The sequence below is a fragment of the Pogoniulus pusillus genome, chromosome 18, assembly GCF_015220805.1.
Source record: "Pogoniulus pusillus isolate bPogPus1 chromosome 18, bPogPus1.pri, whole genome shotgun sequence".
Classification (NCBI taxonomy): Eukaryota; Metazoa; Chordata; class Aves; order Piciformes; family Lybiidae; genus Pogoniulus; species Pogoniulus pusillus.
The window spans coordinates 14992204-15005422 of record NC_087281.1 but is presented as its reverse complement, the minus strand read 5'-3'; the positions used below and the strand labels follow the sequence as shown (position 1 = coordinate 15005422).

The 13219-nt window shown below is 46.8% G+C and overlaps 1 protein-coding gene across 2 annotated transcripts; it reads right to left on the bottom strand.

The window, feature by feature from the left end:
* Positions 1-773: 773 nt before the first annotated feature.
* Positions 774-12821, bottom strand: CCSAP (centriole, cilia and spindle associated protein). 2 transcript variants are annotated; one of them, XR_010305576.1, is made up of 4 exons: positions 12457-12821; positions 4161-4444; positions 3521-3627; positions 2089-2176 (listed from the first exon to the last, which is right to left on the bottom strand). XR_010305576.1 is itself a non-coding variant. In XM_064158516.1 (3 exons), exons 1-3 carry the CDS (start codon positions 12743-12745, stop codon positions 2003-2005), a joined length of 747 nt encoding a protein of 248 aa, XP_064014586.1. In that variant the 5' UTR covers positions 12746-12815; the 3' UTR covers positions 774-2002. The 2 variants fall into 2 exon arrangements, 1 of the variants encoding a protein (XP_064014586.1); XM_064158516.1 differs by lacking the exon at positions 3521-3627 and having other exon boundaries at positions 774-2176; positions 12457-12815.
* Positions 12822-13219: the final 398 nt, after the last annotated feature.

Below are 13219 nucleotides of genomic sequence, written 5' to 3'. Positions count from 1 at the left end.
CAGGGTTCTGCACTTTGGCCACAATAACCCCAAGCAGCGCTATAGGCTGGGGACTGAGTGGCTGGAGAGCAGCCAGGAGGAAAGGGACCTGGGGGTACTGATAGATAGTAAGCTGAAGATGAGCCAGCAGTGTGCCCAGGTGGCCAAGAGAGCCAATGGCATCCTGGCCTGCATCAGGAACAGTGTGGCCAGCAGGACAAGGGAGGTTATTCTTCCCCTGTACTCAGCACTGGTCAGGCCACACCTTGAGTACTGTGTCCAGTTCTGGGCCCCTCAATTCAAGAAAGATGTTGAGGTACTGGAACATGTCCAGAGAAGGGCAACAAAGCTGGTGAGGGGCCTGGAACACAAATCCTATGAGGAGAGGTTGAGAGAACTGGGCCTGTTTAGCCTGGAGAAGAGGAGGCTCAGGGGTGATCTTATTACTGTCTACAACTACCTGAAGGGGCATTGTAGCCAGGTGGGGGTTGGCCTCTTCTCCCAGTTAACCAGCAATAGAACAAGGGGACACAGTCTCAAGTTGTGCCAGGGTAGGTATAGGCTGGACGTTAGGAAGAAGTTTTTCACAGAGAGAGTGATTTCCCATTGGAATGGGCTGCCCAGGGAGGTGGTGGAGGCACCGTCCCTGGGGGTCTTCAAGAAAAGACTGGATGAGGCACTCAGTGCCATGGTCTAGTTGACTGGCTAGGGCTGGGTGATAGGTTGGACTGGATGATCTTTGAGGTCTCTTCCAACCTGGTTGATTCTATGATTCTATGATTCTATGATACAGCAATAATCTGCCTAAAGCTTAGTTATCAAACTGAAAACATCTAGAGTGGCTTGAGGGGAAAAATACACTCACTGAGGATCTCACAAACAATAACTGTCTTACTATGTAGAAGTAGGACCTACAAAATGAGTGTCCAAACTCCATTATATGTTCTTGTCTACTAAAGGGTACACCTCTCCTTCTCCCAAGCACTCATCCCTGTGTAGTAAGGAGTTCTGCACCAGTATTGAGAGGCAGAAAGCTACCCAGGACTTCATCTACAAGTTCTATCAACATGATTTTCAAGTTTCAAATCTTTAACAGTATACTTGCACAATGCCACCAAATGGAATGCATATTGCGCTCCGACCCCCACTGAGCATAATAGATATTAAGTGTTAAAAATAGACTTCGCTAGTCAGGAGCCAGCCCTCTCCCTCAATAAATGCATTTACATGGTTAAGAGTGAATGTGGCCACAAGCTTAATACAGTGGTGTAACTTGATACTGGTGGTAGAACAAGCAACTGCTTACTGAGCAGCAGCTATCAGATGATGATTGTCTGCATCAGTTACTTGGTACAACAGGCACAGCAACAGAAGAACAATCCTGTAGCTGTTTCTTGCCCTGGAAATTGGTAGTTCATTCTAAACAACCTTGGAAACAGCAATAGAAGTTAGCATCAGCACAAGGCTTTTTGAAAAGTTGTACATACAGACAGTACTTAGCACTTGCTTGCCTAAAGCATCCTCGTTTTTTAGTGCTGTTTACCAGACCCACTGACGTCCCTGCTGCCTAAATAGAGATACTAAATCAAATCGTACTATAAATGTAAAGGCACCTCCATCACACCTTTAAAAGTCTTTCCCCAACACTACCTCCCCACGACTTGGGCTTTTAAAATTAAGGGACAACAGGTTATTTGTGACCAAGATCAAAACTGTGTTTGTTTTGACTTCTGGTATGCCAGAGCTCCCCCCTCCCACCCCTAAAACAAGTCAACTGAAAGGTTAGAAAAGTTCCCAAAAGGGGAATTGTTTAAAAGTTTGGGTAGCTGTATCTAAAAGCCTCTTCAAATGTTATGGCTCCAACAATGCACCCCACTGTGAGGTAGGTAGCCAAGATAAAAATACTGTAACAAATATTTCAATAGCTGGAAACTCTCTATAAAAACCTTGCATAAGAAGTTTGGTTCCTTGCACCAGTGTCCTGATATGCCTGACTTTTGACAATGCCCACAGGAATCCAAATTCACCGAGCTCTTGCTGAGTAGCATCTCATGTACTCTGTCATCCAAGGGTTATCTGGTGGGGAGGGCTTTATTTGCCAAGCTTTCTCTGCTTCTGCTGATCGCACTCGCCTCTGAGAAAGCTTCCTTTTGTCCACTTGTCTCCTGTTCTTTGCTCGTAGAGCAGATTCGTGGATCTAAAAGACCAGAATTAGCATTACAGAAGGAAAACAGCCTAGAACCACCCCCAGAAACACTGAGAATCGCTTTATTTGTCCCAATCCAAATTTGTTTGTTAGCAAGATCGTATTTTCTTCTGCAATCTGTACTAACAATTCCAAAGATTTTGAATGTTTCAGTCTTACTCCAAGAATTGAGATTCCTTAGAATGTTATTTCTGTAATTTAAAATTCTAAAACATGCCCAAGCATCCCTTAAAAATTAAGCCATAGTAGTAAAAAACAATCCCTACAAGCTCCTTACCAGAGTGAAGAATTTGATTTTGCCATGCAGAAAGCACACCTATATACATTAATAATTTATCATATTTACACAAGAGGTAATCTTAAGAGACTGCTTATGGAGAGAGAGGTGAGCAAGCAGATTTAAAACTGTCTCCTATCTCAGTTAGGAAATAGTAACACCTTTCAAACATTCAAGGAAAGTGACCTAGCCAGGTAGTAAGTAGTCAGTTCCCAGTCAGAAGCATCCTTATTGACAAAGCACTACACAGTGGGAAGTGTTTCAGAAGTGTCCTGACCAGGCGCTCTGATCTCAGGACCCAGTTTTAGAGGACCTGTACCTGTTTCTAGCAAAAGAAACACTACAAATCTTCAGAAGAATAAATATCTCTGCTCAAGTCAGGCATCAGCCTCTGTTAGGTTTCAACATAAAGCACCAATCAACTATTTCTACCACTAGCCAAAGCTTACTGATCCAGTATCACTGTCATCAGGAAGGGCAGCTTCTTTCAAGAACTGCAAAGCCTTCTTCATTTCCCTCAAAGGGTTCCAGAAGGAAAAGGTAATGCTTCAAACTCCTTCCAAAAGAGCCCATTAGAAGTGAGCTCTATCTTACACATCCTTGGCCACCTTAATCCTCAGGTATCCTGGGTCATAGGTTCAGACTTTACATTAGTAGTAAGATAAAGACAAGACACTGGCAGGATTAAATTAACAATTGATTTACCAGCTAGAAGAGTTGTAGACAAGGAACTGATCCATTTCAAACACTCCAACCTTAGTGTTTCTTACTAAGCCAGGAGACAGTCCCCACTACAGCAGAATCCTGGTGCTCTCCATAACTGTATCAATTTTTGTGCTATTTCACTAGTATTTACATCAATCCTGCAATCCATCAGCCATCTGATAGACCATTCTGCTGTCAGCAAAAGGTTCCCTGCTGGAAACCCACTGAAACAGGCTGCTAGACAAACCTTTTAGCAGCAAGCACTCATACCTTCTCAGTTGGGACTCATATGCCTAGGAAGTGCCCCAGCAAAAGTCACTCTCAGCACAAGTGCTACCGCAGTGTTCATATACCTGCCTGCTGTGGGATGCCTGGTGCTAACTGCCTGTTGCTTTTCTCTTGTTCTCATGAAGTTCAGAATGCAGAAATACATTTATAACAGCCAGTTTTGCTGGTAGTGCTGCAACAGCCAGAAACAAGATAGCCAAGTTTTAATCATGACTTAGAATCAGTCAGAGTTGGAAGGGACCACAAGCATCATCTAGTTCCAGCCACCCTGCCACAGGCAGGGACACCTTACCCTAGAGCAGGCTGCCCACAGCCTCATCCAGCCTGGCCTTAAACACCTCCAGGGACGGGACCTCAACCACCTCCATGGGCAACCCAGTCCAGGCTCTTACCATTCTCATGCTCAACAACTTCCTCCTCACATCCCATCTGACTCTCCCCACGTCCAGCTTTGCTCCATTCCCCCTAGTCCTGTCACTCCCCGAGAGCCTAAAAAGTCCCTCCCCAGCTTTTTTGTAAAATATGGTCAAACTGATTAACAGTTAAGAGCTATTTGATTTGGACATGTCAGACTTCTCCAGGTTTACAGCTAGAATTTTCATGCACCCAAAGACATCCCTGAGAAATTTCCCCTAGATATTAGCTATGGCTTATCTAGGCACTAAGCAGCCACTACCCTTTAACAGAAGAGAAGCTTTCACTTACTTCATTTGCTGAAGCAGAAGCACGGACATTGTGAGTTTTCTGGCTTCCAGTATCTGTCTGTCTTTCTGCCCACCCATACAGGGCAAATGGATGTTTATTCTCCTTTGGTGTATCTGTCTTCTGAGGACTCTTAGCTGATCTTTGATCGTTACGACTGGACAAGGCACTTCGACTCGGACGCCGTCCCGTACGGCTAGTTTTGTCTGCTTCCTTTACAGAATTGTGTTCTGCACTTTTTTCTTGCTCTTCTTTCTGTTGCTTTTCTGGCTCTTCTTTTTCTTTCTCTAAGCAAAATAATAAAACAGAAAAGTTATACTTCGAGCTTCCAGTGACAACATATTAATGTCTGATTTGCACAGCCTCTCAAAACATCATTGCAGCTGTGCTTTTTAGAAGTGGAAGATATCATTACTTCCTTAGCAACAGCTGTATAATGCACTTAAACATCTTCATTCTTTTTCAGTGGCTACAGTAGTTCCAAGCCCATCCCTCTATACCTTAGCTTTCACATACCCTAAACCAGCCTTTAACTAGCAAGGCTACAGATACCAGATAGCTCCTGGCAGTATATTCAATACTGTTTTCTGTGATCTTCTGCATTCACCATTTCATCCTTCCATCATTCGGACAGCAAACAGATGGACTGCTGAACGCCACACAGATCCTGCCAGCCAGTCAGAGATAAGTCTGATAAACAGTACATGCAATAATAAATCCCTCATAGTATTAAGCTTCCACTGAAAGAAAAGTGATTCATTTCAAGCTCCCTGACTGTACACACATCTTCATTATGATTTTCTGTTTATGGAGCAGAGGGGAGTAGCTAGCAAAGACTTACAGAGTGATAGACATCACCCTTGCTATCTGTTCTGTGAAGTATGTTTTACATTTAAGTACCATGCTCTACAGGCAATGTCCTTCAAGGCTTACTTCCCCCAAGTGCTTTTTAACCCTTCCATAAGAGTCCACTATTTGTCCTCAGGGCACTGTGTAAGCAGAGTAGCATTTGTGAAGGAGAAATTAAGGTGTGTATCATTGTTAATTTCCAGATGTAGATCAACACTGAAGGCTGGATCAGGATTATATAAGACATTGAAAAATAAAACCATGAGGAAGCAACTGTCCTATAAGATTTGCCATTGGAATGGGCTGCCCAGGGAGGGGGTGGAGTGGCTGTCCCTGGAAGTGTTCAAGAAAAGCCTGGATGAGGCACTTAGTGCCATGGTCTGGTTGACTGGATAGGGCTGTGTGCTAGGTTGGACTGGATGATCTTTGAAGTGATTCCCTTCAAATCCACCTCTGAGTATTGGATACTGCCTTCAGCTAGATAGTGATACATTCAATCTCTGTTAACAAACATTCTCAACTTCTATTACTCTATGAACTTGCAAGTTCCCTGCCCCACCATCTATCTCTGGTTGTGATAAGCAGCAGCAAGAAGCTGCCTCTATCCCAAGTCTCAGCTTTCAGCCACCAACAACATATAATGGTACATACAGAGGGAATTTCTCTAAAGGGAGTTCATCTAGTTTTAACACTTGCTTGCATATCGAGAGGCTGACCACAAACAAAGATTGAATTTCACCTAAGTATCTTCACTAAAAACAGAAGGGCTTGCCAGTCTTAACACACAATAGCAGCCATTCTTGTTAACTGCAACAACTCAGCTAGCCCAGCAAGTACATGCTCCTCCTGAAGCTGCTTTCATTTCTGCATGCATGCAGCTCTAATGAAATAGCAGTTGCCTGTCTAGCACACCAATTGAACATCAGTTAAGCACCCATTTCATCTTGCACTTGGTGCTTTTAAGGTAAAGACAAAGACCTGTCACATAAGGTAAGCCTTATGCTCTCTTGCTAGCATAGTCTTGCCATCATGTTTTCTGCTTTTTCTGCAGAGGCCTGGTGCTGGGCTCTGTTCAGGCCAGCATGTACACACAGGTCCTGCCAAGCTATGCAGGTGTAGCACTCAGCTACAGATGACCAAATACTGAGCTGTACTGCAGTATCAAGAATAACCAGCAATGTTGAGTATTTGGAACTGTGTTTGTTAAGAATTCAGTTGAATCTTCCCACAAAACCAAGAAGAGTACTCAAGGCCAAAGGAGCAACACAGAACAAAAGAAACCAGATGAACTGTACATATGTAAACATATATACTAAGTGCACAATGTTTCAGTCATCATAGACAAGGCTGAATAAAAAGGCAGCAATGACCTCAATGTCATAGAAGACTTGCTTTGCATAATGTCCTGAGCTCTGGGACACCTCTGGCAAGGCATCTTGTCCATCACAGCTAAAACAAGCAGCACAGAGCTATCCCTTTACAAAATATTATCCATGTATCTCTCCACACAGCCCACTCCTAAAAAAGGCCTGGCTTGTCCCTTTCCGTGTAAAAGAGACCATTATCAGAGGCAAGAACTGTTTTGGGAAATAACACTGAAGAGCAACATATTGCTGTCAATTCTGAAACAGGAGTGCTTTTATTCTGGGAAGCTATTCCATCCCCATTCAAGGGAAAATGGCATCTTCCTTCTCTGCAAAGGAGAATGGAGCGACAGTTCACAAGTAGCAGAGGTAGCATTCAGAGACTTAATACAGTAAAATGGAGAATCTGAAGTTGCATGCACACTCTAGCTTCAAGATACCACTTCAAGGCAACAGCCATGCCTGGGGATGCTGCTCACTAGGATGTAGTTCCAGCTGGTGCAGAACTGATTGAGCCAGCTTGTCCCAAAATAGCACTAAAAGCATATGGGTAAATGGCACACAGAGTCCTGTGCACAGCCTTACAGTACATGCTGCATGGCAGGGCACACTACAGCACCTTATGAGCACCAGCCGCTATTAGTGCAGCAATTTCAATAGATTCACTCCTACAGGACATAACAGGACTTGACTGATGAAGGCACAAGACAGGTATCTTTAACAGCTAAAGCCTTTTATTTAAAACTATAGTTTACATCCAAGCCATTTTGTTACACACACCCTCCCTCCCTCCCATCATTTTTTTAAGGAAGGTTGAAAAGCAGCAGGAAAGAATTCAGACCCAGGTGCTAAGGATTCAGACCCAGCTGCTAAGGGAGCCCAACCACCAGCAACACCTACCCACGCAGTGAACCAGCTCCAGCAAACGCAGGAAACTGAACTGACTGGCTGCAGCATGATAGGGATTAGACAGGAGAGGGAAGAAGGAACAGGGAAAACTGCATCACAGATGCTAAAGAGTGCACTGGACAGGAGGGGATTAAGTGCTTAGCAGACAGAACAAGGCTGCCAGGCCTGCCCAAAATGGCTGATGAAAGCTCCACCTCAAAACTCACCCTTGCTGCATTGTCCATCTTGCAAAACACCTTCCCTTCCAAGCAGGAAAAGCTCTAATGGAGCTGCTCTCCTTCTCACAGCACTGCTTGCTCTATTGGGCAGACACAAATCTGCCCCATATCAAAGGCTCTGCTGACTTACTGAAAGTATCAATAGCCTTCTGATTAGACTCACAGATCCTAGGGATCAACAATATTATCACCATATAGACTACAGGTGAGTAGAAAGTAGTTACTGCAGCTGAAACAGATTGCAACATCAGTGCTTCCAGACAAATCTTGTATGAAGCTGCATTGGAGCTACCAACAACACAGCAGTTCAGAACTAAATTCACACAAGCATCATATGCAGCAAAGTTCAGAAAGCAATGACTGCCTTGGCTTGATAACAAAAATCATAGAATCAATCAGCTTGGAAGAGACCTCCAAGGTCATCCAGTCCAACCTAGCACCCAGACCTGTCCAATCAACTAGATCATGGCACTAAGTGCCTCAGCCAGGCTTTTCTTGAACACCTCCAGGGATGGCGACGCCACCACCTCCCTGGGCAGCCCATTCCAATGCCAATCACTCTCTCTGCCAACAACTTCCTCCTAACATCCAGCCTACACCTCCCCAGCACAACTTGAGATCTTGTCCCCTTGTTCTGTTACTGGTTGCTTGGCCGAAGAGACCAACCTCACCTGGCTACAGCCTCCCTTCAGGTAGTTGTAGACAGCAATGAGGTCACCCCAGAGCCTCCTCTTCTCCAGGCTAAACACCCCCAGCTCCCTCAGCCTCTCCTCATGGGGCTGTGTTCCAAGCCTCTCACCAGCTTTGTTGCCCTTCTCTGGACATGTTCCAGTGTCTCAGCATCTCCCTTTGAAACAAAGCTTGCTTCCAACCAAAAAAAAACCCAACAACAGCACCACATACTAAAAAACAACCACCAAACCGACCTGGAGCAACACTGAATCACAGCACTACTATAAGCCCCTGAACTAACTTGGCACACCACAAGCCACTCCTTCCCATGTTCTTGGGCCAGAAAATACACCTGCAACACCATGGCAGACAAGATCAACCATCAAGTTTGAAACTGGATCTTCTGCTGAGTTACACTAATTCATATCAGTCACTTCCCAACTGCTGTGACACCAGCTTGTCAGTGCTGTCATTTAAGACCTCTGCACACAAATGCCATAGGCAAAGTGGCAATAAGGATTGATAAATGCCTTCACTCTGTACGCATGTGCGGCGGTATCATTTCACACGCAACAGGTCTGACAGCAGTGCTGCTGCCAAGCACTCCTGCCAAGAGCTCACTAACCAGCCCACTGGGTTCTGTTGACAGTTTTGAGGATGTGTCAGCTAGACCAGTTGATTTAGGTACAGATCTTGCTGGATTATGTTTAAAGCATACCTATGCCTGGGCACGGTCCACAGAACAGTTTTACAGTTGTTAAAAGTGAAGAGCCAGGAGGAGCTGACTTAAAGATGCCACCAAGCATGCCTTATTACTCAGCACTAGCTTAGGTGTGAGAGACAGTGACAAAGCACCTTTGTCCTGCCTTCTGTCTTAGGTGTTCACATTGGTAGTACTTTATAATAGCATCACTAAACCTTCAAGTCAAGCTTTATACATAAGCCTTCACTAGGCATACCAAAGCATTTACAAACTGCTTTGCAGTCACACACAGGCTTTTCTTAAAAAGGAGAAGAAACAACCTTGGCCACACATACCATTACATACTGGCTTTACCTCAGACACTAGGCAACATTAGTGCTCATTTAACATTTGGCCACAAGCTCATTCAATACCACTTAGCCAGAATTCAGATTCCACACAGAACAGAGGGAAGCAGCAGTAGCCAGGTAACAGGCAGGATGCTGCAGCATGTGGGTGGATGTCAGATTCAGAAGACAAAAGATGTCATCAAGATGAGCACACTCAGCTACCCCCACAACACTTCAATGTGATTAAGTTCCTCCCAAAAAAGCAGTTGAATAATGGAAGATTCATGGAGTGGTAGTTTCTATGTTATCTCCTTCACATGTTTTAATTAGCAGCCACTAAGCAAAAGAAAAATACATCCTTATTATTGTCCAATACTGAATGAGTCACTTAATATATTGGTGAGTACACTAACATACAAAAACATCCATTATCAATTCGGTTCAGCTGCCTAAGCAGACCTGTTTTCAGTCCTTTTGGTAGGACTTGCAAAGCTCATAAACACCATCAGAACTTAGAAGAGCTAAGATAAGATACGTGGCAAAGAAATGCATGTTAGGTGCAGATTTTTTCTCTCATTATGAATATAAAATAGCAAAGATCTAATAGAGCATGGAGTACATCCTTATAGCACTCACAGCAAAGTTGCCTTGATTGTAGAGTAACAATTTCCCCAAGCTCCATAGACAGCTACAGTCCCTTTGCCACTGGGATCAAGTAAGCCAAGACACAACTCTGCATGCACTGGATAGTTACATGCCATCACTGGCCACAGAAAATGCCTCCACAAGCAACACATCCACAGCTATCAAGCTTTTATCCACTGCCAAAGTTGACCCAACCAGAATCAGAGTACCAAGTGACTCTAGCCTTATCACCTCCCACAGGAGTTAGGGAGATCAGAACAGAGCAGAGTGCCCTGGCCAGCAGCCCCTAGCCTTAGCAACTGCCAGTCTCATCTTGGTTGCAGGAGGCTACCTCCTCCACTGTACTAGCTCAATGAGCAGACAAATAACATTCTGGTTCCAGCCACCACTCCAAGACTGACACATGTTCAAACAACACCAGAAAAGATGGAATTGTCAAGTTCTGGTTGCATCTCCAGCAGTTTCCACCCTCCTGTCACTAAAAGCAAGATTTTTAGAATGCCCATCAGGAGACATTGCTTTCTTCCATGCAACCACTCCCTGCTCTTTTACCATCCCATAGTGCTTCTCAATGAGATGTTACCTGCTTCTTTCACATATATTCCCCAATTGAACTTCCTCAAGACCTGCTTGAGGAAAGAAAGATTAGAGCCACTAGCACTTTCTTACACACTGATTAACTGGGGGGCTTCCATCACTGTACAGCGTTGGGAAGGTGGAGTGTGCTCCCCTGGCAGCTATGGGCACTACTAAAGGGGGCACCACAGGCCCAGCCTGCTACAAGAACTACAGCACACTGCAAAGATCTCACCTCACTAGCACACTTGAAAACTCCAGGCCTCTTGAACAGCATAGCTAACTAAAGCTTTTGTATAACACAGTATTATTAAGGACAATAACATGATATTCTTAAGGAAAGTGAATGCAATTTAGCCTCCAATATCAGAATACAGACAATTATGGTAAGATCAGATCCCAAAGGACCTTGAAACAGATTAAATAGTCTGTTTACTCCAAACAAGCACATCTAACTCCAGAGAGAATAACAAACCAACCAACCAACCCACCCACCCACAAAACCAAAAAAGAAACCAGCCCAGCACAAGGCTTAGCTGAACAATTCTGAAGGATTTTCCCTGCTACTAAACCACAGATATGCAGCCAATCCAAAATACATTGTAAGCCATCAATCAACGGCCACCAGATAAAGTTCCTTTATTATAGAGATGATATCCTACGAGAGAAAAAAAATGCCACCTTAAGAAGCTTGACATCATTGTTCCTTGTTTACCCACTCCACAGGAGTTCATTCTAGAGACTTCAAAAGGCAAGATGTGTTGGAGCAAAGTATCAGATCTACACCTGCTTAGGCCTAGTTGTCTACAGTCTTCTGCAAACCTCAGGTAGAACTGTGTCCAGCTCTGGGGCCCTCAACACAAGAAGCACATGGACTTGATGAAGAAGGTGCAGTGGAGGGCGACTGAAGAGATCTGAGGGCTGGAGCACCTCTCCCACAAAGACAGGTTGAGAAGAGAGAAGGGTTAGTTGGTCTGGAGAAGAAAAGGCTTCCAGGGAGACCTGGGGAGGAATGGTTTACAAGGGCTTGTAGCGATAGCACTAGGGGCAATGGTTTTAACCTAGATCGAGGTAGATTTAGATTGGATATTAGGAAGATGTTCTTTACTGTGAGGATAGTAGAACACTGGGACAGGTTGCCCAGGGAGGCCCCACACCTGGAGACATTCAACGTCAGGCTTGATAGGGCTCTGAGCAAACTAATCTAGCTGGGGACGTCCCTGCTTAAGGCAGGTCAGTTGGACGAGATGACCTCTAGAGGTCTCTTCCAACCCAGTGCGTTCTGCCATGCCGTCAAGCACTCAGCTGAAGCAGATTACACACGCAGATTGAGGAAAGCAATCGTGCTAAGCGCCCGCCACTGGCACACGGTCCAGCCTGCCACCATTTTGGCCAGAGAGCCAGCTTATATAATGGCAGAGATGCTCTGCTCCCATGGTAACAGTTTACATAAGTGGCTCTGACTCAGGATGAGAGTTACCAGCACTCGGCTCTTTAAAGAGACGCCTCCGATGCCGCAGCCTCTCTGCGGGCCCGGCAAAGATGCGAACAGCACGTCACTGCCTTCAGCCGCAAAGAGCGGCACTCCGGAAAGTCACTGGGGGCTCAGACAACGAGCTTTCACCCCCGAGCCCTCGACAGTCTGGCTTTGCTTCCAGCGGGAAGTCCCGCACGCCTCCCCGGCTGCCTGTCACGAAGCACAGTGCTTGCTTCCCTCAACGCTGGACCATAAACACCATCATCCTTCCTCAAGTACCACCCTGCGGACACCCTTGCCCCAACAGCGGCCAAGACCAGCCAGGCGGCGTCCAGATGTCCCCGCACGGTCACCTCGCAGCACCTAAGCGCCACCGGAGACCAGCACCTCACACCGCGGCAGGGCCGCTCGGATGGAGCCATCTTAGACGTCTCCCGCAGCCTGCCCGTTCGAGGGCGAGCAGTGCGGTGCGGCACCGCCGGAAAGGACTCGGACCGTAGGCCCGCAGCCTCAAGCTCACCGGTGACACCCCGATACACGCCGCTCCCATTACCTACCAGGGCTCGCCCGTCCCGTCTCGTTTGGCGCTGGCGCCTCCTCTTCCTGCCCGGCTTCGGGGCTACCGGCGCCCGGCGGAGAGGGGGTCCCGGCGGTGCTGCTGCCAGCGCCGCTACCGCTGTCCTGCTCCCAGCCGTCCCACAGCCAGGGCCGGTGCGCCTGCTCCAGGAGGCGGCGGCTGAGGCGATAGCGCAGCAGCTCCAGGTAGCAGGCGCTGCACGACTCCCACTTGGGCTCCTTGAACCGCTTCATGTACTCCGTCTTCACGCGCCGCGCTGGCACCACCATGGCGGGGCCTGGAGCCGGGAGCCGCCGCCGCCAGCCGAGCCCGCCCCTCCCGCTGCAGCGTTTAAACCCAAACAGCGGCGCCCGGCGCCGCCCCTGCCGCGCGTCACCGTCCTGCTGCCGTCACGGCGCCAGCGGCACCGTCACGCAGCGGCGCCCGCGGCTCGGGGTGCGCGTCAGCGGGGCCCCGCTGCCCCCAGCGACCCGCAGGGGCTGAGGTAGGGGTGTGGAGCCACAGGACCGTTTGGCTCGGAAGGCATTTCTAAAGAGCATCTCGTCCCTGCATAGAGCAGGGACACCTTCTGCTAGATCAGGTTGCTCAAACCCACAGCCGGTCTGACCTTGAATCTCTCCAGGGATGGAGCAGCTGCCACCTCTCTGGGAAACCTGGTCCAGTGCCTCACCACCTCATTGCGAACACATGTGTTCCTTGTATCAAATCTAAATCTGCCCTCGCTTACTTCAAAACCATCACTT